The 24,475-nt window shown below is 41.1% G+C and overlaps 1 protein-coding gene and 1 long non-coding RNA gene across 3 annotated transcripts; one reads left to right on the top strand and one right to left on the bottom strand.

Annotated features, from left to right (window-relative positions):
- Positions 1 to 1,170: 1,170 nt before the first annotated feature.
- syde1 (synapse defective Rho GTPase homolog 1) lies at positions 1,171 to 24,130 on the bottom strand. Of its 2 annotated transcripts, XM_030122173.1 has the most exons (16): positions 23,848 to 24,130; positions 14,611 to 14,804; positions 12,157 to 12,583; positions 10,659 to 10,991; positions 10,378 to 10,573; positions 9,816 to 9,979; positions 9,555 to 9,674; positions 9,362 to 9,450; positions 9,022 to 9,159; positions 8,815 to 8,941; positions 8,483 to 8,658; positions 7,588 to 7,843; positions 4,807 to 5,052; positions 4,281 to 4,715; positions 2,530 to 3,009; positions 1,171 to 2,238 (listed from the first exon to the last, which is right to left on the bottom strand). In XM_030122173.1, the coding sequence occupies exons 1-14, from the start codon at positions 23,930 to 23,932 to the stop codon at positions 4,519 to 4,521; spliced, it is 2,748 nt and encodes a 915-aa protein (XP_029978033.1). In that variant the 5' UTR covers positions 23,933 to 24,130; the 3' UTR covers positions 1,171 to 2,238; positions 2,530 to 3,009; positions 4,281 to 4,518. The 2 variants fall into 2 exon arrangements, with proteins under 2 accessions (XP_029978033.1, XP_029978032.1); XM_030122172.1 differs by having other exon boundaries at positions 1,171 to 3,009; positions 4,287 to 4,715.
- On the top strand, positions 1,906 to 13,236 carry LOC115410514 (uncharacterized). The gene is made up of 4 exons (XR_003934104.1): positions 1,906 to 1,973; positions 5,273 to 5,277; positions 6,989 to 6,993; positions 13,226 to 13,236. It is a non-coding gene; the product is annotated as an uncharacterized LOC115410514 (long non-coding RNA).
- Positions 24,131 to 24,475: the final 345 nt, after the last annotated feature.

A 24,475-nucleotide genomic window follows, 5' to 3' on the forward strand; every position in this document is an offset into this window, starting at 1 on the left:
ATTTATATGAGAAAAATGTCTGTTCTGATGAAGCTCAGGTCCAACTTTAATGAGAAAACATCTGTTATTTTGTGTATTTTCTCATTTTACGTCATTTTTCCTGTTTTTTCTGGTTACATTTGATGCTTGTTTTGTTTTTTTGCATCTTCTATATTGTTTTTGTTGTCATTTACATTTACACCTCGTTAAATTTTATTTACATCATTTCCTGTTGCATTTTACATCCGTTTTTTTGTGTATTTTCTCATAAAGCGTCTTGTATGTATTTTTTGTGTTGCCTTTTTCTATTTTTTTAATTGCATTTTATATATATTTTTGGTTTTTTTTTGCATCTTTTATATTTTTTGTTGTCGTTTACGTTCACACCTTATGTCATTTTATGCAGTTTTCAATGTGTTGTTTGTTTTACATCATTTCCTGTTGTGTTTTACATCAGCGTCTCTTATGAAGTTTTTGTGTTGCCTTTTTTTTTTAAAATCATTTATTCTTGTTACGTTTTATACATATATTTTTTAGCATTATTTACGTTGTTTTCGTCTTGTGTTTTTTACATCACTTTCTCTTGTTGTGTATTTTACATAGTTTTTGTCTTGTGTTTTATGTCGTTTTTGTTTTGTATGTCCTTTTATATCTGTTCTGTTTTGTTGTCTTTTCACCTTTTTTGTGCTTTGTTGTGTTTTGCACTAGGGCCGATTATAGCGTATCACTGATTAATCAAAATCGGCCAATATGTAACTGATTTATGAACTTTTTGCTGCGGAGATTCTGTGGCTCACTGCTCCTGTGTGTGTGTGTGTGTGTGTGTGTGTGTGTGTGTGTGTGTGTGTGTGTGCTGGCCAGAGAGTCATGTGATCGTCGGGGTCATGTGATCGTTGGGGGCCTTGTGACTGTCAGGGTCATGTGATCATCAGGGTCATGTGACCGTCGGGGTCATGTGATCATCAGGGTCATGTGATCGTTGGGGTCATGTGATCGTCGGGGTCATGTGATCGTTGGGGGCCTTGTGACTGTCAGGGTCATGTGATCATCAGGGTCATGTGACCGTCGGGGTCATGTGACCGTTGGGGTCATGTGATCATCAGGGTCATGTGATCATCAGGGTCATGTGACCGTCGGGGTCATGTGACCGTCGGGGTCATGTGACCGTCTGTAATAACGAGCCCCTGGCTGTAACTGGTCATACTGGTGTTTATTTGCTGCTCTGGTAAATACAAACAGGCTGCTGTGAATCTGTGCTTCAACACTTTGGTTACATCGTCTGCATAGAACATCGTCTGCATAGAACATCGTCGTTTTCAATACAAATATAAGTGCTTATTGAAGATGTGCAAAACAAAATAATAATACTGTCAAAAACAAGACAAAACAGAATCAAAACAAACTCTTTCGGAGCCGTAGTGCTCTCGAGCATGGCCTCGTTTTCCTTCTGTGGCTTCAGAACAAATCACAGTTAAAGGTTTGTACCGACAACGTCTGATAAAATACTGACAGAAAAAATCTACAAAAACACTGACAGACAGGAGGCGTCGCTCTGCTGCTCCACCGGGGGCGCCACACCGGCTTTAACAACCAACCAGACGCAAAAGAGCGACGCCTTCTGTTCCTTTACTTCAATATCAGACTGAATATGGCTTCAATGGACCAGAACCAGAACCTCCGTCCACCAGCCAGGAAGGGGGGGAGGGGTCCGATCAGGTGACCTGGGCCCGGTAGGATCAGGTTCTGGTTTTTGTTCCCTCTTCATAAAGTACCACCTCTGAAGCTCCGCCTTCTTTGGATCACAGAGATAAATTAATGTGCTTTTATTTTGGCTTTTGGCACAGAATCGTGTGCTTTTATTTTGGCGTTTGGCACAGGAAGTCGCCACCGTTTACCCTGTTGTACATTTGAATAGAAACTGGAGCTGGAGGTCAGAGGAGGAGGTCAAAGGTCAGTCAGTGGGAGGAGCCGTTAATGTTCAATTATGTCGTATTGTTTTCCACACCGATGTGTTTTCTTCTTCTTTCTTCTTCTTTCCGTAGAAAAAATGTTGGTTTCAGTTTGACCTTGTTGGTCCTGGAAGTCCCACCCACTGATTCTGATGTAAAAATAGTTGGTTCTGGACTGAGCACCAACACCAAAGTGAAAACAGCAGTGACTCGAACGACACAAAAGTGTGACACAAATGTTCAATCGGATGCAAATGAGGAACTGAGAAGATTTTGGTGGTCAAAGATCAAAGGTCAAGGCCACTATGACCTCATGTATGTCCATTCTTAGGAACAAAAGATCTAAAAAAAAAAACCCAAAAAAACAAATGGAATGTCCTCAACTTTCGCGAAAGGATTTCTTGGACTCAGGGATCAACTTAATAGATTAGTGGTCAAAGGTCAAGACCACTGTGACCTCATATCTGCTCATGGTTACAAGCAAATATCCAGAACAACCTCAAGGGAATATCTTCAACTTTGGTGGAAATGATTATTTGGAGTCAAGGTTGAAGTGAATAGATCTTAGTGGCCAAAGGTCAAAGGTCAAGACCACTGCGACCTCATGTCTTTCCATTCTTAGGAGCAAAAGATCTTAAAAAAAAACAAAAAAAAGGAATGTCTTCAACTTTGGCGAAAGCATTAGTTGGACTCGAGGATTAATAGATTAATGGTCAAAGGTCAAAGGTCAAGACCACTGTGACCTCATATCTGTCCATGGTTACAAACAAATATCTCAGACAGACCTCGAGGGAATGTCTTAGACTTTGGTGGAAATGATTATTTGGAGTCAAGGTTGAACTGAATAGATCTTAGTGGCCAAAGGTCAAAGGTCAAAGTCATTGTTACCAAATAGAGCTAATTTTTGGCCATAAATGTTACTAAATGACAGAATGGGATAATTATGATGCAAAGATAATGGAAGGATCTGACTGAACTTTTGGTTCTCGAGGGGAAAATGTGGTTGTTTAACAAATCTGCAGTGGATTTATCCAGACAGTCTGCTGAAACTGTTGGTTTGGACCTGGACCTGGACCTGGACCTGGACCAAGGGTCTAATAGTTTTGGAGTTTTCATTATAGTTTAGTTTCATTTAGTTTTGACTTTTTTCTCTAATTCAGTTAGTTTGAATTCGTTTTTAGAGCAGGTTTGCTAGTTTTTATTAGTTTTCATTTTTTTCTAAATGCTTAGCTTTAGTTTAGTTTTAGTATTAACCCTTTCATGCATGAATTATGAGAACCTTAATCAAGATTTTTTCCTGAGTGTTTTTATTCCTCTTTAGGCATGAAAAAAACGAGATTGAAAATTTTCAAATGAAAAATAAATAAAATAAAATAAGATTTTAAAAAATACATTTAAAAAAAAAATAGTCATAATAAAAAAAGTTCTCATGAACCTATTTTTCATGAAGTTGCAAAAATGTCCACTCAGCTGGACACCATGCGTTTCATTTTTGAAGCAAAGAAACATGTATTTACTGATAAATTGCGTGAAAACTATAACTATTATGCTCAGGGAAGATCTACACAATGTTACCAGTTCATGTCAGAAAAGATATGTAATGTGTTGAAACTTTAATAAAGATATGTGCAAAAAAACAAAACAACAAAATCCATGAATTTATGAAAACAGCTGTAGGATAGCTGTCCACTGTAGTGACAGTATACATGAAAGGGTTAATGTTAGTTTATTCGTCTCTTTTCTCTTCTTCTCTGTCGTCATATTCAAATAAATCCCAGACAGGACTCTGCTGCTTTCTCCCAACTTTAGTCTCCATGTTTCCAGGTAGAGTGGGGACCAGAAGACGACTGGAAACCACAAGTGACGGACCAAAAAGTGTCGTATGGTGCTGCTAGCTAAAACTGCTAGATCAAAATAAATTGCTTTCGTATCAATCCGGCATTAAGAAAGATGAAAATGAAAGGAATTTTATCCATAATTTTTATACGTTTTAGTTAGTTTTTTAAACACACAATACAGTTTCAGTTAGTTATGTTTTTTTTCTTTTAATTACCTTCGCCAAAGAGGTTCTGTTTTTGTCAGTGTTGGTTTGTCTGTCTGTCTGCGTGCAAGATAACTCAAAAAGTTATGGATGGATTTGGATGAAAATTTCAGGAAATGTTGATACTGACACAAGGAACAAATGATTAAATTTTGGTGGTGATTGGGGGGGGGGGGGGGGCACTGATCTGCTGTGGTGGAGGTCTGCGCTGTCCGAGTGCTTCTAGTTTTTATTTGTTTCAGTTAACAAATATTTTTTCAATTCTAGTTTTCGTCATTTCGTTAGTTTTCATTAACAGTAATAACCTTGACCTAGACCTGGACGTTTGGACATGTGGTCTGACAGAGTGGACAGGAATGTAAAGGACCTGTAAAGGACGCCCACTTCACATGAAGATTTCAGGAAAAACTCTGCGTTGTGGTTAAAATTCTCAGCACTTTGGAGGATTTTGGATCTTAATTAACTTCAGATTAAGTCCTCCCGCTTCCTCTTCCTCCTCCTCCTCCTCCTCCTCCTCCTCCTCCTCCTCCTCTTCCTCCTCCTCTTCCTCTACAAACAGATGTTGATCTGTTTGGCCAACTCCCGGTCCAGGTCGTGGATCAGCGTATCAAAGTCCTTCAAACTCAGTCGACAGTTAAACGGAGCGTCGAAGTCGATGAAGTCGTCCACATATAAAGCTCCTCCTCCTCCACCACCTGCTGGCCACGCCTCCTTTTTCTCCTCCTCATCATCTTCATCCCCGCTTCCTACATGAATACATATACAATACATATTAACCCTCACATGGACAGAATTATATAAACATCAGTTATGCAGGTGTTTACACAGTGTACTTACCGGCATCGCTGTCACTTCCTGCCACCTCGTCGTAGTCGGCTTCCTGTCCGGTCAGGATGTCCCGCCCACAGACACTCCAGTCTCCTGCGTACCGGTTGATCGGTGGACTCTCCAGCCGGGCCAGGCCACGCCCGCGACGTGAGACCACCACCTCCTCCTCCCGCTGCAGGGGGTTATGGGTAAGAATGGGGGATGGAGGTGGCGAGGCGTCGATGTGTTCATCCACGGGGACTCGATGGGACGGGACTAGATGGACGAAGATAGAAGGTTTCAGTGATGGACATCAGATTTCTGTGAAGAACTAACATGTCCACAATCCAACCAGGACTTAAACCTAAACAGTTGTGATGGCATGTCCTTCTGCTGGTCTCCAATGTGAATGAAACTAACACCAAGGCTGAGCTAACGATGAGAACCTTAAGAAACAACTTTTAGAGTCAAAGAAAAGAAGTGATAAAAATAGAAGCTGTTGTTTTCTCCACCTGACTCAACTGTAAACGAAAAGAATGGAGTTAGAGGGTTAAATGTCAGCGTTTGTTCTACATGTGTGAGTTTGGTTCTGAGGCTTATGAAGGTATAAAGTTATTATGGGATGTTCTTATTTTTGCTAAGTTGGCATTTGTTGATCCACAGTTCAGACTAAACTGACAGTTCTGACCTTGTTTGTTGGATTCAAACAGATCTTTAACTCACTTGTTGACAACACAAACCAACAGAAAACAGGTCATTAGTGGTTTTACTGTGGATGTTTACAGTCTAAAAACAGAGCTAAGCTAACAAAGCTAAGCTAACAGCTATAATGTAAACTATCAGCTGATGTGAACATTGTAAGACAGTGTTATTTTGAGCGATTGTAATGTTACTTCATTGGTCGTCTTGGTAGCCTTGGTCACAGTCCGGTTTATGACTTCCTCCTGCTGTTGATACTTGGATTTCTGACTCCTTTAACTTTCCTCGTGTGTTCGCTTTCTGTTACCATCTCTTATGTTAACGGACCGATTTTGACCCATGTCTTTAATCAGCTGTAAAGTACACTAAAAACAATTATCTATCATCCAGTTTGTTTCTCCTCTCTTGGTTACCCTGTTAGGCTTCCTTATCCATAAAAATATTGCTTTCAGTATTTTTGGTGTGGGCCTCTGGGCCTTTTTTTTGTCACTATACCCCTCGACCTACCCCCTGCAAGTCACCAACTCTACAGGGTGTATCAAAAAAAAACTATGCATTTTGAAAAATTACCCCCAGTTCCGCATTTGATAATTTTTGGAATTTTCTTCTCTGGACTTCGGTACGTCGGGGATTGGTGGATATTTGTCCAAATTTACAGACCCAGGTTTTCATGCATAAGTGAGCAGGGGACAATTGCGCAATCCAAGTTAAAAATGGTTTGTGCGAAGTAGCGGTGGGATTTAAATCCAATCAAAGGTCATGGGAGGGGACAACAGGCATCCATCTTGTTTTCCACCAGATTGCCAGGTTACAGCATTAACACTTTAGACACCATGTCAGTTTCATTTCTTTACCCATGGCAGCTGTTCCTGCCTTTCACAGTTAATTCAACTTGTTTAGGCCTGAAAATGTCACTGAGTACAGGACGGGTTAGGGTTAGGGTTAGGGTAGAGCAGGTTGTCCAATAACCAAAGGGTTGGCGGTTCGAATCCCGCTCTGTCTGTCTGTGCTGTTGTGTCCTTGGGCAAGACACTTCACCCTCCTTGCCTCCAGTGCTGCTACTCACACTGGTGTATGAATGTGTGTGAATGTTCGGTGGTGGTGGGAGGGGCCGTAGGCACAGATTGTCAGCCACGCTTCTGTCAGTCTGCCCCAGGACAGCTGAGGATACAGATGTAGTTTACCACCACCAGAGGGAGAATGTGAGAGTGAATGATTAATGGATCCTCTGTACGTGCTTTGAGTATGTGTTCATAGAAAAGCACTATATAAAATCTGATCCATTATTAGGGTTAGGGTTAACCCCACTGCTACTTCGCGCAATTTGCCCCTGCTCGCTCATGCATGAAAACCTGGGTCTGTAAATTTGGACAGATATCCACCAACTTACCGACGTCCAGAAAAGAAAACTCTAAAAATTCGGAACTGGGGGTAATTTTTCAAAATGTTTTTTTTTTTCTTTGACACACCCTGTACACTGAACTGACTGCACATTTCTGGACATGTCCATCAGTGCTTGTTTTGTTTTTGTGCAGTTTTACTGGATAACAAGGCAAAATGAGAATCCCCAAAAGGTCACATGATTGTTAGAGGAGCTGGTGTCAGTGTGCTGGCTGCCAGTGCACTTATGAGTTCAGTTTGGGCTCTTATTATTGCTGTATAACCTTGTTTTTGTAACTGCGTCAAAACCAGCCCTAACAACACAAAGGTCATCATTTCAACCATCATTTCATAATTTAGTGAAAATTTTGTTGGAACAGAGATTCCTGTCAAAATCAAAAAGCCTTGATGCAATACACAAATTTTTTGTGGTTCTTTTCTGCATTTAAAACCTAAAATGCGTTGGTGCCGACCCTAACACAAGAGGAAGGTTACACCTGTTCTGTTTTAACTAAATAATACTCAACACCAGCTTCAGTGGGCGAGGTAAGAATCAGGTGTAGTTCTTGTTCTTCTTGTTCCCTCCGTTTGTTTTCATCTCCATCTATTAACAACGGACCTTTTCAGTGACACGACCTGAGCTCATTACTGTTCCAGTTAGTGTTCTCTGATTGGTCGGATGCTGACAGTAGATGCGTTTCCACTTCCTGTTTGTGATGCGTCCTGTCTCACCTGGCCACAGCTGCAGCAGGTAATGCAACGCCTCGATATGTCGTTTGAAATCCACCGCGCTCGCCAACTCTTCCCCCTGACCCAAACCTTTGGCTCCTCCTCTTCCTCTTCCTCCTCCTCCTCCTTTCCAGGCCTCCTGGGTCGGGGTGAGGAGCACTGGGCCAAAGCAGACCGCCAGGTTCTGATGCGTCATGCGGTTGGACGAGTTGAAGGACGCCACCAGACTGAGGTGGTCCAGAAGGAGGGACAGCGTGGCCTGAGGAGAGGACGAGTAGGGACGGAAAGTAAAGTCTGATGTTTTTCAATTTCACTCATTTTAATTAGACTGAATGTAATGCCACATTTCCACTATGTGGAACTGGCTCGACTGGACTTGGGTACCAGGTCCTATTCCTGGAGACTGTTTCCATTACAGGATACTACAGACTTTACAGTACCTGGACGTCATAGCGATGTGACGCGTTACTTCCGTGTTGTCTGCTCAGAGTCACTGATAAGCTCGCTTGTTGCCTGTTGTCTTGTCAAACTCATGCGTAATTTTTACGTCAGCCACCAAAGACTGAATCTCCTGACTGAATGGTGTAGTTTTACAGGCTGTCATCATGTGGAATAACCTACCGCTATATTTACTGCAAACTTCCACAACTGTTTTTTGTAAAACGGCGGGTCACAGAGACGACTCTGTGACCAATCAGTGGTCTGCAGTGTTTACACGTCACCTTTTAGTATCTGGTCCCCAGTCCTGGAACCTTGGCAGGGGTGATACCAAAAAACTAGTACTGGGTACCAGATTCCAGGTCCTTTATCATAATGGAAACGCAAAAAGGTTGAGTCGAGTCAAGCCGAGCCGGTACCACAGAGTGGAAACATGGCATTAGAGACTCAGATAACTGACCTTCTCTGGAGGCGGCAGACAGTCCAGAAGCTCCACCGTACTCTGGGCCAGGTCAGGGTCTGGGTCGGCAGGTGGGACGGGTGGAGGTCGTAGGGTCATGGCCTCCCGGACCACATGGTACAGCGTCCTGGTGATGAGTGGAGACGGCAGCTCCCGCAGGTAGTCCTTCAGTATGCCTGAGGAAACAACAGCAGTGACCTTTAACCCCAGGTGTCACTGTGAGATCGACACCTGTGATGACCTCTGACCCCACTGTGAGTTAGGCACCTGTGATGACCTCTGACCCCACTGTGAGTTAGGCACCTGTGATGACCTCTGACCCTGCAGCTCACCTGTAATGACGTTGATGTCGGGGTAGAGGTCCTCGCCGAGGCAGACGGCAGAGCTGTTCCTCTCAAACCAATCCCTGAGCTCCTTCTTCACAGCAGCAGAACCACAAAGTCTGTACAGACCGACTACCTGAAAGGAAAGGATGGATGGAGGGATTACTAAACGGACGGACAGAAAGACGGATGGCTGGCTGGCTGATGCAGTGGTACCTTCAGTCCTCGTCGTTCTATCTCTGCTACAGTTTTCTGGATGAGCAGAGGGACTGGAGCTGCAGATCCTTCCTTCTCCACCAGGTGGTGCAGTTCAACACCAAACACATTGGCAGGAGTGGACGAATCACAGCTGGGCTGCACAGAGGAACCACTGACATGTTCACCTCAGGAGGATCTACTGTTAATGCTTCACCATGGTGATGCTTCACCATGCTTCACCAAATCGACTGTGATGTAAGATTATGTCCAATGTTTTCAGAGGCAGGAGGTCACAGCACACACACACACACACACACACACATATATATACACCTGTGTGATGTCATCTTCCATTTACCTGTGTGTCCCATTTCTCTTGCAGAGACAGTTTGACATAAAGCAGACCTCTGGGCTCCAGCTTCACACACAGCTGTTGACTGCGACTCCCTGACAAACAACAGCACAGATAATAATACAGTCCACATCCAGTGTGTTCATGTGTTACCAAAACAACACCAGCTGTAAAGACCTGCTGGTGTGGAGGAACAGACCTTTAAAGAGTGGAGGGATAGAAACTCCCCCCAGACAGCACACCCTGTTCCTGCTTGGACCACAGGAAGTCTGATTCTCATTGGTCCCTGGTTTAGCTCCTCCTACCGCTTGTGGATTGGCTGCAACAGGGAATGTAAGTAATAAAATGTGACGTACTGTTGACAGTTTTTAACCGTTAACCATTTTATCGATCAAATTCAAGGAAATACAGAAAATAATGATGAATTTTCATCACGATGAAGATCTTCTTCCAGTCGTACCTGGTGTTAAGACCACGACCCGCAGTTGTCGCGCTCTCTCCAGTTCCAGGTGAAAGGCGTGGTTTAATGAGAGGGCGGGGCCTCGCATGGCCAGAGGGGCAGTCCGGGCTCTCGTGACCCCGTCAATCTGGATCACCAAGAAGACGTCCTTGCTGCCCTCTGACCTGAAGGAATACATTCACAAACACTGTTAGCTCCTTTGGTAGCTGGTTTCAGCATTAGCATACCCACTGGTTTGTATCTTCTCTGCTGGCCAGTTTCTGCATTGGTTTTAATCTCCTCTGTTAACCAGTTTCTGCATTAGCATACATACTGGTTTCCATCTCCTCTGCTAGCTGTTTTCTATGCTAGCATGCCTACTAGTTTTAGTCTCTTGTGTTAGCTAGTATCCATGGTCTTTTAGCGGTTGTTCTTCATCTTCTCTATCAGGTGTTTTCTGTTTTACCTGCTGGTTTCCATCTCCTCTGCTAGCTGTTTTCTATACTAGCAGGCCTACTAGTTTTACTCCATGGTCTTTTAGCGGTGGTTCTTCATCTTCTCTGTCAGCTGTTTTCTGTTTTACCTGCTGGTTTTCATCTCCTCCAGACCCAGCAGGTGGACTGTCAGTAGTCCCGTCACCCGTTGGCTGCATCGTGGTGGATCTGAACCCAAGTACAGACGGAACGAGCTGACGTCACAAGCCGACTCCTGGGAGGTGACAGTTTGAGGAGTCTGTTGCCGTGGTAACAGCTCAGGAGAGTCTCCATCACTAAGGTAACCTGAGAAAAGAGCAGCCGTGTTTTCAAGAGATAAAAAAAAGAAAACTGATCTTGTCAGATAAGGGGTCAGTGTGATGATGGTCACCTCCTTTACTGGCAGAACGTCCTCTGGATGGTCGTCTGAGCGGTCTGGCTGGAGGGGCGGAGCTATCCAGGTGATATTTACTGATTACATTCTGATTGGACGAATTCTTAGCGGTTGACGTCCCCTCGTCTCCGCTTCCTCTGCTGTCGTTGCCGTGGCGATGGGCTCGAGAGGAGGCAGAGCGAAGGCTGAGTTTGCGTCGGAGCTCTGGAAGTTTCTTCATCTTCATGGAGAGCTTCCTCACCGTCCCCGGAGACCTCAGTCTGTCAATCATACTGCCAGACACGCCCCCTTTTTTCTGAGAGGCGGGGCTTGAATCTGAGGGCGGAGAGTCTGAGAGAGAAGAAAGTACATCAACAAACTAGAAGCACAGGTGCACACTGGGAAATCAGCAGATACATGGGGTTTGGAGCAAGGTTATTGTTGTTAACGAAAACTAAGGAAATGACGAAAACTAGAATTGTAAAAACATTTTCGTTAACTGAAATAAATAAAAATTATAATTAAAAGAAAAAACGATAACTGAAACTGTATTGTGTGCTTACAAAACTATAACGGATAAAAATTATGGATAAAATTCCCTTCATTTTCGTCTTTGGCAATGTTGGATTGATATGAAATCGATTCATTTCCCTAAAGCAATTTTAGCTGCTGGTACCATAGGATAGTTAACGGTCCGTCACTTCTCGCCACTTGTCGTTTAGAGTCGTTTTCTGGTCCAAACTCTACCCGGAAACATGGAGACTAAAGTTGGGAGAAAGCAGCAGAGTCCTGTCTGGGATTTATTTGAATACGACGACGAAGAAGAGAAAAGATATAAAGAAACTAATACTAAACTAAAACTAAGCATTTATACCACAGGTGTCAAACATGCGGCCCAGGGGCCAAAACCAGCCCGCCAAAGGTTCCCGCCAAAGTGCAAGTTAGGGCATCAAACTCAAAAATAACATCATAATAGCCTATAAATAATGACAACTCCAAATTGTTTTATTGCAAAAAATGACATTCAGTTTGTGAAAATGTTTGCCTGTTACTAAATGTTTTGTGCATATGTATAAATGATAAGTCGAGGCATAATATTGATAAAATTGTACTTATATTTCTTAACAAATTTTTTTTTTCAGGTTATTCACATCCTTTTTGTTTGGATAGTTTGTAAACGTAAATATTGACATAATTGAATATTATTTTTTGCACTAAAACAATTTGGAGTTGTCACTATTTATTGGTTATCATGCTGTTATTTTACTGGTCCGGCCCACTGCACATTAAATTGGGCTGAATGTGCCCCCCCCCACCCCCCCACCCCCCCGCCGGAAGAAAATGAGTTTGAGACCCCTGATTTAGAAAATAACGAAAACTCATAAAAACTAGCAAACCTGCTCTAAAAACAAATTAAAACTAACTGAATTAGAGGAAAAAAAAGTCTGAACTAAATAAAATTAAACTAAAATGAAAAATCCCACACTCTTGGAACCGTGGTTTGGAGCGTGCTCACCTGTGATATTATCGATGTGATGGCTAACACTTGGATTGGTCCCCTCCCACACTCCTCCAGGCTCAGTCCTGCTGTCTCCTGGCCCCGTTCTCCGAGGTTCAGCGTCCCTCCTCTTCCAGACCAGCTCCTCTTCCTGGCCACGCCCTCTCGGATCAGGCCCCTCCCCGTAACCCCGCCCCACTATGTCCTCCTCCTCGGGGATGGGGTTGTACCAGATGTTGTTGCTGCCGCTCTCCTCCTGCAGACTGTAGGCCTCATCTGAAGCCTGGGCCTTTCCTGAGGACAGCACCCAGGCTCGGCTGCTGCGCTCCAGGCTCTGCAGGTAGGCGCGCTGGCCGGACAGCTTGGACCCGTTAGTGGAGCCTCCTGCTGGTTGGGAGGAGTCCTGTAGTAGAGGATCCCAGCTTCTGTCACTACACTGTTCCACCTGAGGGAGGAGGATGGGGTCAAAGGGCAAGTGGAGGGTTAAACCACAGATATCAACAGCTGCATAGCTACCGATCTATGTTCCAGAATACTACTTCCTCTCATCTGTTTTTTGTAAAATGTTTTAGATTTGATTAAATGAATGTCTGGTGTTGAGGATAATTTCTAATTAAGTACGCTTTTGTCTTTTGTGAAGCATGCTTAATATATGTGAAAACTAGTGCTGGGCAACAATTGAAATTCTTAATCGCGTGGATTTCTGTGATTAATCATGATTAATCACATAGTTATATGTGGGGGGGGTTGCCGGCATCAAGTGATCATTAAGTGATATTTCAGACTTGAAGTACTCCGGTGATAAAAAATAATTCCACATGTCAGTGCTTACAGACACCTGTGTCCTTCTCAGCCCCACCATCTGAAGACATTTAAAATGAAAATGTCCATGGAAAGGACCGCTACTACTCTCCATGTTTATGTCCACACCAGTTTATTTCCGGTTCTGAGTGATTGACAGGAGTCTTAAGCCCACCCCAAATGCTATCATTGGTTGAAATGCATGATGATGCCGATTGTCAAACTAACCCTGATCCACATCCCCCTGTTCTTGTGACCCATGGTTTACCTACGAGTATTCACAGAGCCAGAGCAACGGACTGAAAAAAGAATATGTGATGTTCAGTTGTTAAAAGCAAGCAAAGGGGGCCTTCTAGGGGTGGGAATAAGTTGCACTAACGTATGTTTTGTCCTTTTGGTGTTCCCGTACCCAGTTCGGACATAAGAAGGAACTAACAGACATGTTTCTTTCACTCTGTTTGTATGGCCCCAAAAACGTTTGCCTGTGAGTATTTTATGTTCAGTTGTCAGAATGAATATTATCAAATATCTCTGATGTGAATCTTTGTTGCTGGATAAAAAGACGTAAATCTTAAGTTAATCTGTAAATGCTAATTGTTAGCGTGTCTATGGATTTTCCCATTCAAGTTAGCATCGAGCTAGTGATCGTTTTCCCATTCATTTAAATGTGTAATGGCATATAAATGTACTAAGGCAGTGAACAGAACTCAGACATATTTTGTTTGTATGTTGCAGTTTTACAGTGAGTCTACAGGAACAGATTTGGAGAGAAGTTTTTGGCATCCAGCTTTTCCTGGTAAACCTGTTGTCTATCTGCTGAGCTAATCGCTACACGCACACAAGCAGAGGCAGAAGAATAGGAGTTAGAATAAAATGGCATTAAGGTGAGATTTTTAAAAAATTGTCGGCGTTATTTAATGAATGCGTTAACGCGGTAATAACGCATTAACTTGCCCAGCCCTAGTGAAAACATAAAATAAGATGAGCTATATTTTCTTTATTCATTAAAAATACTGAGGCTGCTTATTAATGTTTTCTTAAAAGCAACAAATCTTTTAGGTATTTACAATTTAAACTTTTTGTGTCTTTTCTCCTCAGTGTGAAGAAACTTGCAAACTGTGCTTCACTTGTTAGCTAATGTTAGCATGTAGCATAATGTTAGCTATTAGCTCAGTAGCCAGTTAGGCCCGTGTAACTTGCTAGTGTTGTGATATTAGCTGTTGTTGGCTAGTTAACTAAAACATATCTGATTTTACTTTTTAAAAAAGCACATGTATTTGATCAATCTAACAGTGTTATATTTCATAGCAACTAAGACTAAATGTAATGCTGATCTTTGTTTTTGTTAAATCTAGAAATGAGTATAAATTACTTCCCGGTGACAGTAAATAGTAATTTTGTAAATCTGTGCGATCCAGTACAGATAGTGTCAGGAGAAATTAAGTGAAGCAAATCCATTTTACTCAAGGTTGAGGCTGAAGACGACAGTTTTCCAAAGACTGAATCTGTCAGAGTCTATAATGAGATAATTATATAAATATTGTTTTTTAATTGATGCTTAATGATCCACTTATGTGTTTTCTAATTATCTAATTCCTCTTCCTTTTGTTTTGTTTGTACTTAATCTAAAGGTTACACTGTCCGCAGCTCAGAGAGAATCAAACTACCAACCTTCTGACTCCAGGCCTGCAGTGGTGCATCCTGGGATTTTACGGCAGACATCTTGGGGGCGGAGCTCAAGGTGGGCGGGCATGCAGACCCCTGGCCTGCCCACTGCTGTTTCTTAGCAACAGTGATGTGATTCCGTGGAGGGGAGGGGGGGTCGGGGACAGGTGATGATGGCGATGAAGACGATTGGACGACATCTGGAGACGAACACACAGCAGGTAACTGAGCATGCTCCAACGCTCACATGACCACAACATCCTGTCACCTGACTATTGATCCTTTGATGCTTGGAATTGATTCAACTTGTAGTCTCATATTTTTACCCACGCTCCTCTTCTGTTTTCTTAAATTTGTATTTTCACTGACTCATCTTTGAATGGACCATATTTATACTCAGTCATATCTGCTGAAGTGCATTTGTATTCATCTTCATTTTAGATTTGACTAGTTTTACTTAGAATTGACCATATTTTTACCTCGTCTCAAACCCAACATTATTGACCACATTTTAACCTGAAGTGACTGTATTTTTACCCCATATCAGAATTAGTCATCTTTTTTCGCTCTGCCTCATCTGTCTGTGTTTACTAACAGAGCGTCCATTTTTAGTCCGACAGCCCGAAGGATCCGATGGACTATTGGTATCAGATGTCATCTGTCTGTCCGTCAACAATTTTTCAAGAATCTTCTTCTTCTTCGAAACCGTGATGTTTGTCATGGAACATCTTTGGGGTAAGGTCTACCAAGTTTGTTCAAAGAATTAGGAAATATTGATTTGATCTGAGAAGAAAATCTACAATCGTTATGTCTTGTCGGTTCTTCTGCTGTTATTATTTGACTGTAGATCATATTGGTCTGTATGTGGAACCGGAACTAAAATGAGTTCCGCAGCCTTGACTGTGGAATTTTTGCACTTTGTAAATGCATCCCAGGGGCCGGATTAGAACCTTTGGTGGGACGTATTTGGGCCCCAGGCCGCATGTTTGACACCCCTGATCTACAGTATGTTTTGGGTCATTATCCATCTGCGTCCTGTCAGTTTTTCATCATTTGTGTGAATATGATTAGAGGTGATAGATCTGTAAACGTCTATCAGTGATGGTGTGTGTGTGTGTGTGTGTGTGTGTGTGTGTGTGTGTGTGTGTGTGAATCCTCGTGACACACAGTGTGCTGACTTTCTGAATAACTCTGTTGTTGCGTTTCACATCTGACTTCACTCTGTCTGCTGCTCTATCTGTTCTCTCCTGTGATTGGCCGGTGTTTATGATCTCATACAGGAGACGTCAGTGCTGCTCTCTGATTGGCTGCTGTGCGTCTATTTAAGTCGTCCTGCAGGTCAGAAGTTTGTAAATCACAGCTTGAGGTGTTTTGTGTTTTGTGGGAACATTCATTGTGGGATAGAAGCCATTAGACTGTAATACCACTGACGGCCACTAGGGGCTGATCACTAAAAATACTCTAATACTTGTCATTTCCTGTTGACTGATTGGTTTCCTGTTGTTGCAGCACTAACTACTTGCTATAACTCTGTGTCTTTGGTAACTTTAAGACTTGAATTAAGGATCAGTGACTTTTGGTCTGAACTTCTCATACATACGGTACAGTCTCTGCTGGTTTTTATGCTGATTTGTTTATTCGGGTTCGGAAAAAGCTAGCTGATGCTAAGCTAATGAGTCACCAAAACAACTGACAGTGGTAATGAAATGATTTACAAAAGGGCCTCCAGGCGATTTATTGGAAAATATATTGATAAAGAGAATTAAAATTGATCGACTGATGGAGTGATTGAAGATAAGATAAGATAGTCTGTACCGTTGCTATGGTTACCATCTGGCAAATAAACCTGATATTAAGTTTAGGAACTGACCGCTGACAGCGGTAATGTAATGATTTACAAATGAGCGATTAAAGATGGATCGACTTGATTGATTGATTGATGGATCATGTATTTCAAGAAGGTGAAAGTAGAAAAAAAAGAAGAAAAAAAAACAATCTAATGTTAACAGTTTATTCTGCTTTTTTGTCTCTTTTTTTCTACTTTCACCTGAATTCATTTATCAATTTTAATCTCATTGTCCTCATTAATATATTTTCCAATAACTGCCCTTTTGTGACTTATTACATCGCAGCTGTCAGTGATCAGCTCCTAATATTACAAACAGGTTTGTTTACCTAATGGTAACCATGGCAACGGCCCGTTTTAACCTCTTTTCAGCCGAACATGACCAACATACAGGTAGGTTAAATTCTCCTGTCAGTGTCCCTAAACACCTTCAACAGCAGCTCACTGCTCCTAATGCTAATGCTAATGCTAATGCTGTTGCAAGGCGCTGTGTTTATGTTTGAGGACCGGTTAAATAAAGTGAGTTAACTCTTAACTTTAACAAAGCTAATGGCCCTTAAACTAACTAGCCACAAGATTAAACCTCTTACATGTAGTTCTGTCTGTGTTACCATGGTAACGATACACAATGCTTGCAACAATATGCACATTTTATATCCACGTATGGTCCATTTTAACCTCTTTTTAACTAAACATGACCAACATACAGGTAGGTTCAATTTTGCTGTCAGTGCTCCTAAACACCTTCAACAGCAGCTCACTGCTCCTAATGCTAATGCTAGTGCTAATGCTAATGCAAGATACTGTGTGTATGTATTGGGATTAGTAAAATACAGTGTGTTAACTGTTAATTTTAACAAGGCTAATGGCCCTTAAACTAACTAGCCACAAGTTTAAACCTCTTAGAAATAGTTCTGTCTGTGTTACCATGGTAACGATACACAATGCTTGCAACAATAGGCACATGCTATACATTCACGTACAGTCCGTCTTAACCTCTTGTTAACTGAACGTGACCGTCTCCTTCTAAGGCTGTGATTGGACACTGAGGACCTGATAGAGGACTGAGAGTGCTAATAATAGTGCATGTGTTTTTAATTTGAGCGTCGGAGTGAGACTGAACGGCCCATTCAGAGGCAAACACACTGCTGTCTATTCACTATTCATGACGCTAAACACACACAGACCAACACAAACTAAACAGTAACACACACAGAGCGGCCGGCAGCTGCAGCTCCGTCCCCCAAACAGCGCTACAGCCGCCTTTTCTGTTCATACGCACATTATAAACCAACCGACACCAGAAACACAGAAGAATATCAGGTCAGTCTATAGAAACGTCCAGGATTAGTCTCCAATAAAAACAGAAATATCACATTTGATTCACTTGTAGCTGTGAATTTGTTATTATTTGTGTATTAATTAAAGGTTATATGTAACTGGGTGCTTCTATGAAACTGGACAGGGGGCTAAAAATTCAAACCAGATGTAAACGAATGTTATGAAGCAAGTTTGGAAGCATTTTGAGTCTATTTTAAAAATAAATATTTACTGAGATAAAAGAGAAACTATTTTTCAGATAAAATACATTTTTATATCATTTTACATTATATTTATTACAAAAATCCACATGTAACACTGGGGATGGGAACCGAGAACCGGTTCTTTTTGAGAACCGGTTCTTGATTCCCATCCCTATGTAACACGATAAAAAGGACATGAAAATTATGCGCTACTATTTTTTTTTTTTTCATCTTTTTATTCTCTCACAGGTACATTTCGGAAATTGAACTAATTATTCAAGGCAGAATGTTTCACAAAAATGACTGCTGTTGCAAAATCATTCGCGATTTATTTGTGTTTAAATGTTCAGGTTCCGCATGTAACACCAGTGGACACCAAACCTGGAATGAGACTGAGATCGATGAAAAACCCACATGTGTGGATTAGAAAAACCACTAGGATTGACACATTGAACACAGTGTCTTTATTTAGAGTCTATAGAAGAGCATTTACAGAGAGATTTCAGAGATTTTCATGTCCATATTTGGGTCCTATTGTTGGACCCAGTATTTCATTAAAAAGTAATTAATTATGGGATGGCTCAGAGCAAGAGTATAATTTTTTGTGCATTTATCTGAGGTCATCATTAGGTCCATCCTGGGAGGAAATATGTCTATATTTACCTTTTATTATTGGGTCTAAAAAGCTGGAAAAGTGTCAGATACTAAAATAAACCCAGTTTCATAGAAGAACCCTATTGTAAGTGTTGTAATTAAAGCAAATGGCCTTTAAATGTCAGAGAATGCTGTGATTTTTCAACATCATGTGATCTCCTTGGACTTATTTTCAGAATCTGAACACAGACACATGATTAAATCTGCCTTGTTTGTTCAGTTCTCAGGCATTTTATCCTTTTATCTGAGTGGGTTTGATGCTGAAGCCGCTGCTGTGGCCGACTTTATTCAGAGGGAATTTGACAAAAATAGAAGATTAATGATAAATAAGTGACTTAACAGAGAGGTTTGAGTAAAAAAAAAAGATCAAATATATACACTATATGGATAAAGGTGTAGTTTTATTTTGTGATAAATATCATTGCATTGGTTAATTGGGTTTAAATTGTTACCTTTGCTTCCAAATTACCTCTTGGTTTTTAATTAATTTCTCTCAACATTGATTTTTGTTTTTTTTTTTAATCCATGACTATGATTTCAAATGTTCTTCCTCTAAATTTCTAAAATATTTTTCCTGCTCTGACTGTAAATAATAATTTTCTACCACTAACCATCTACTTTCATCACATCTCACTTAAACTTTAAGAAATATTGATGTTTTTTTTATCTCAAATCCTCATGAACAGGACATCTGACAGCTGGAGACATGATGTGTCCCAATACTTTTGTCCATATAGTTTAGAAACATCAATATTTCTAAGACGCTAAATAACATTAGCTTGTTTAGCATCTGTTGCTAGCAAACAAAGGTGGCTGGATTTTTTATTTATTTTTTTTTGTAATGTTAATATTGTTAACTTAACGTTAGGTGGCAGTGTGTCATTTGATGCTGAATAAATATTGTAAATCGTTAAAAATAAAACACTAATAAGATTGCTTTCAGACATTTTTTTCATTCTTTACTAGCAAGGGTGCGCTAAACTAGCTAATGCTAGCTAGCATCTTAGCTTTTAGTAAATTTTGTGTCTTTTATACTTCTAGTAACACTCTTTTTTATACTGCTTTTATTTTAGATATTTATGCCGTCAGGGTTTTTCTTTTACATTTTAGTTTTTATACTCTTTTATATACATTATTTATACTTTTTTTATGGCACCTAGGACGATTGCACTTTTTAATTTCATTCTATTCTATTTTATTCTATTCTATTCTGATTAACTATGTAGACAAAAATATTGGGACACATCATGGTTAAAGCTGCAAGTTCATGCTGATTTGAGATAAAAACATCAATATTTCCCGATACTTTTGTCCATGTAGTTTAGAAACATCAGTGGATTGAAACACATATGGACAAAAGTTTTGGGACAGTAGAAAGTAGATGGTTAGTTGTGGTAGAAAATTATCCTCATTTACAGTCAGAGCAGGAAAAATATTCTAGAAATTTAGAGGAAGAACATTTAAAATCAAGTCATGGATTAAAAAAACATAAAATAAAAAACCAATGATGAGAGAAATTCAGTCCAAACCATTTCTGATGCATTTTAGAAGCAAATATAATAATTAAACCAAACTAACCAATGCAATGATATTTATCCCATGATATAAAACTGTATCATGACATTTGTCCTTATTCAGTGTGTCCACATACTTTTGTCCATATATTTTACATCTGTACTAACAGTGAATTACACAATAAACTGGTGTAAGTTTAAATGTTCGATGAATTAAGTGTATTTTTGACATTTCTTTTGTGTTTCAGATGTGGATTTGTAGTTTTTTGGAGACAAGTAAACCTAAACTTTAGTCATGTGACCTCAAACCCTACTCTCGTCCTCAGGGTGTTTCTTCTGTTCGCCGTTTCTTTTAAGTCGGAAGCGTAAACAGGAAGACGTTCCTGTCATTAGCGCCGTGTGTGGCCACGGCGCTAATGACAGGAAGTGGTCAGCAGAGCCCGAGAGTCCACAGGAAGAGCAATATTAAAGCAGCAGAGGAGGACGGTACACAGTCACATGACCAGGGTTCGAAATGACAGGAAGTGGTCAGCTGACCCAGGGAGTCCACAGGAAGAGCAACATTAAAGCAGAGGAGGACGGGTCACATGACCAGGGTTAGAGCAGGCAGGACACACACACAAGTACACACACAAGTAACACACAAGTAACACACAAGTACATGCAAAAGTACACACAAGTACACACACAAGTAACACACAAGTACATGCAAAAGTACATGCAAAAGTACACACACAAGTACACACACAAGTAACACACAAGTACATGCAAAAGTACACACACAAGTAACACGCAAGTAACACACAAGTAACACACAAGTACACACAAAAGTAACACGCAAGTAACACACAAGTAACACACAAGTACACACACAAGTACATGCAAAAGTACACACACAAGTACACACACAAGTAACACACAAGTACACACACAAGTACATGCAAAAGTACACACACAAGTACACACACAAGTAACACACAAGTACACACAAAAGTAACACGCAAGTAACACACAAGTAACACACAAGTACACACACAAGTACATGCAAAAGTACACACACAAGTACACACACAAGTAACACACAAGTAACACACAAGTACACACACAAGTACATGCAAAAGTACACACACAAGTACACACACAAGTAACACACAAGTATACGCAAAAGTACACACAAGTACACACACAAGTAACACACAAGTACATGCACAAGTAACACACAAGTACATGCAAAAGTACACACACAAGGACACACACAAGTAACACACAAGTACATGCAAAAGTACACACACAAGTAACACACAAGTATACGCAAAAGTACACACAGGTACACACACAAGTAACACACAAGTACATGTAAAAGTACACACACAAGTACACGCAAAAGTACACACACAAGTAACACACAAGTACATGCAAAAGTACACACACAAGTACATGCAAAAGTACACACAGAAGCACATACACAAGTACATGCAAAAGTACACACAGAAGTACACACACAAGTAACACACAAGTACATGCAAAAGTACATGCAGAAGTACACACACAAGTACATGCAAAAGTACACACACAAGTACACACACAAGTAACACACAAGTACATGCAAAAGTACACACACAAGTAACACACAAGTAACACACAAGTACACGCAAAAGTACACACACAAGTAACACACAAGTACACGCAAAAGTACACACACAAGTAACACACAAGTACATGCAAAAGTACACACACAAGTAACACACAAGTACATGCAAAAGTACACTCACAAGTACACGCAAAAGTACACACACAAGTAACACACAAGTACATGCAAAAGTACACACACAAGTAACACACAAGTACATGCAAAAGTACACACACAAGTATATGCAAAAGTACACACAGAAGTACACACACAAGTACATGCAAAAGTACACACAGAAGTACACACAAGTACACACACAAGTACCCACACAAGTACACGCAGAAGTACACACACAAGTACACGCAGAAGTACACACAAGTACACACACAAGTACACACACACATGCACACAGAAGTACATGCAAAAGTACAGTACATGCAGTACACACAAGTACAACCAGGAAGTAAAGAAGTACTCAGTACAGAGGTACTCAGAGATAAGTACTAGTGCACAGAAGTACACGTAGAAGTACACGGTGTGAGCAGTACTACTGATGTCATCTGCAGTATCGTTCAGTCTGATTTTGACTGTTTGTTGGACACAGGATGACATCATCACCACTGTCCAATCAATGACTTCCTGTCAGATCACATGACTGTGTCAACGGCACAATGAACACAACTAATGACACGACAAACAACAACAACAAAAACGTTTTTAGTTAAAAGTTCCATTGATACGAGACTAAAACTCATCACCTGTTTGTGTTCATTATCTGATAGAAGTTCAGTTACATTTCTGACTAAATGTTCTGGGTTTTGGGTTCAGTTTATTTTTTTCTACGTTTCGTTTATTTTGTCTGAAGTTTTAGCTTCATTTCAGTCTCACTGTGTGTGTGATCCATGTCACATAGATCTGTGTCACATAGATCCATGTCACATAGATTCATACCACATAGATCCATGCTACATAGATCCATATCACATAGATCTGTCACATAGATCCATGTCCTATAGATCCGTGTCAGATAGATCCATGTCCTATAGATCCGTGTCACATAGATCCATGCCGCATAGGTCCATGTCACATGGATCCATGTCTATAAATCCACATCACACAGATCTATGTCCCATAGATCATGTCACATAAATCCATGTCCTATGGATCTGTGCCACACAGATCCGTGTCCTATAGATTCATGTCACATCTATCCATGTCTTATAGATACACATCCTATACATCTATGTCCTATAGAACCATGTCACATAGATCTGTGCCCTATAGATTTAGCCACATAAATTCCCATCTTATAGATCCATGTATCATAGATCCATGCCACATAGGTCCATGTCCCATAGGTCCGTGCTGCATAGATCCGTGTCACATAGATTAATGTCCTATAGATCCATGCTACATAGATTTATATCACATAGATCCATGCTACATAGATGTATATCACATAGATCTGTGCTACATAGATCCATGTCACATAGATTAATGTCCTATAGATCCATGCTACATAGATTTATATCACGTAGATCCATGCTACATAGATCCATGTCACATAGATTAATGTCCTATAGATCCATGCTGCATAGATTTATATCACATAGATCCCTGTCCCATAGATCCCTGTCACATAGATCCCTGTCCCATAGATCTGTGCTACATAGATCTCCTCCAGTGACTGTGTTTTTAAACTGTCCTATGGCTGCCCTTGGCTGTGGTCATGCAGTTGCTGTGACTGGAGGATGATCTGAAATCAGAGTAACGTCTGTTTTATTTGTCTGTATTTCTTCTTCTGGTTTTGGATCAGACTGTTCTTCTTCTGGTTTTCATGTCAGACTTTATCAGGATGCGAACTCTGCAAACATTTCCTCAGTTGAAGGTGTTGGAGTAACTGTTTGAGACTGTTGTGTCTGAGCTGACTCTGAGTTCTTTTGTGGGTGTTTGTGTATCAGCCACGTTCACATGGATCTGCACGTTAGTTAAAGGTTCAGTCTGCCTTCACTCTTTAACCCCTACGACCTGAAGAAGATGAAGATGATGTAGGTGTAGATGTGTGCAGCTCCTCACCGCTCGCCTTGTCCTGCGTCTTCCTCCTGCTTCGGTCTTTTCCTCTCAGTCTGGAGAACGTCCTCTTCAGCAGCGGCTCGGCCATGGTGGACGCCGTCCTCCTGCCGAGGAGGAGGAGGACGGAGTAGATCAGAGGAGCAGAGGAGTCACAGCTCCGTCTCCTCCGTCTTCACGGTCTTCATCCGTCCACAGTTTTCATGACGTCCCGTCGCTTGGCCCAGCGTCTCAGAGCTGCAGAACAGGAAATGAATTCTTCACATTCTTTCCCAAACTCCCCCCCTCCTCCTCCTCCTGTTCCTCCTCCTCCTCCTGTTCCTCCTCCCACTGTCCTCCCGCAACAACTGGAGTGGAGGGAAGAAGGGGCCCATGGGAAATGGAGTCCTGGCTCTCAGCACAGTGACTTATGTCAGATCTGTGAGTGTTTGTACAAACCTCTGCTGAATAATCCCCTCCTGTATCTGCCTCCTGTTTGTCCTGTGTGTATACAGAGTAAAAAAAGGACACAACATGAAAAAGGACCGTGTCCACAGAAGAACATTAGACCTGACTGAAAAAAAACATCTGACTTTGAACAAAACAGGTCATTGTTGCACCTCAGTGTTGAATTATTCAGATTTTTTACCCAGTT

The sequence above is a fragment of the Sphaeramia orbicularis genome, chromosome 19 (assembly GCF_902148855.1).
Source record: "Sphaeramia orbicularis chromosome 19, fSphaOr1.1, whole genome shotgun sequence".
Classification (NCBI taxonomy): Eukaryota; Metazoa; Chordata; class Actinopteri; order Kurtiformes; family Apogonidae; genus Sphaeramia; species Sphaeramia orbicularis.

What these genes read in the sequence shown, in the direction of transcription:
- syde1 (XM_030122172.1), bottom strand. Translation starts at nt 23,932, where the DNA reads ATGGCCGAGCCGCTGCTGAAGAGGACGTTCTCCAGACTGAGAGGAAAA. An exon ending in GAGGAGATGAAAACCAGCAG is followed by an intron (nt 9,980 to 10,377) that starts GTAAAACAGAAA and finishes GTATTCCTTCAG; the next exon opens with GTCAGAGGGCAGCAAGGACG. An exon ending in TAGAACGACGAGGACTGAAG is followed by an intron (nt 8,942 to 9,021) that starts GTACCACTGCAT and finishes CTTTCCTTTCAG; the next exon opens with GTAGTCGGTCTGTACAGACT.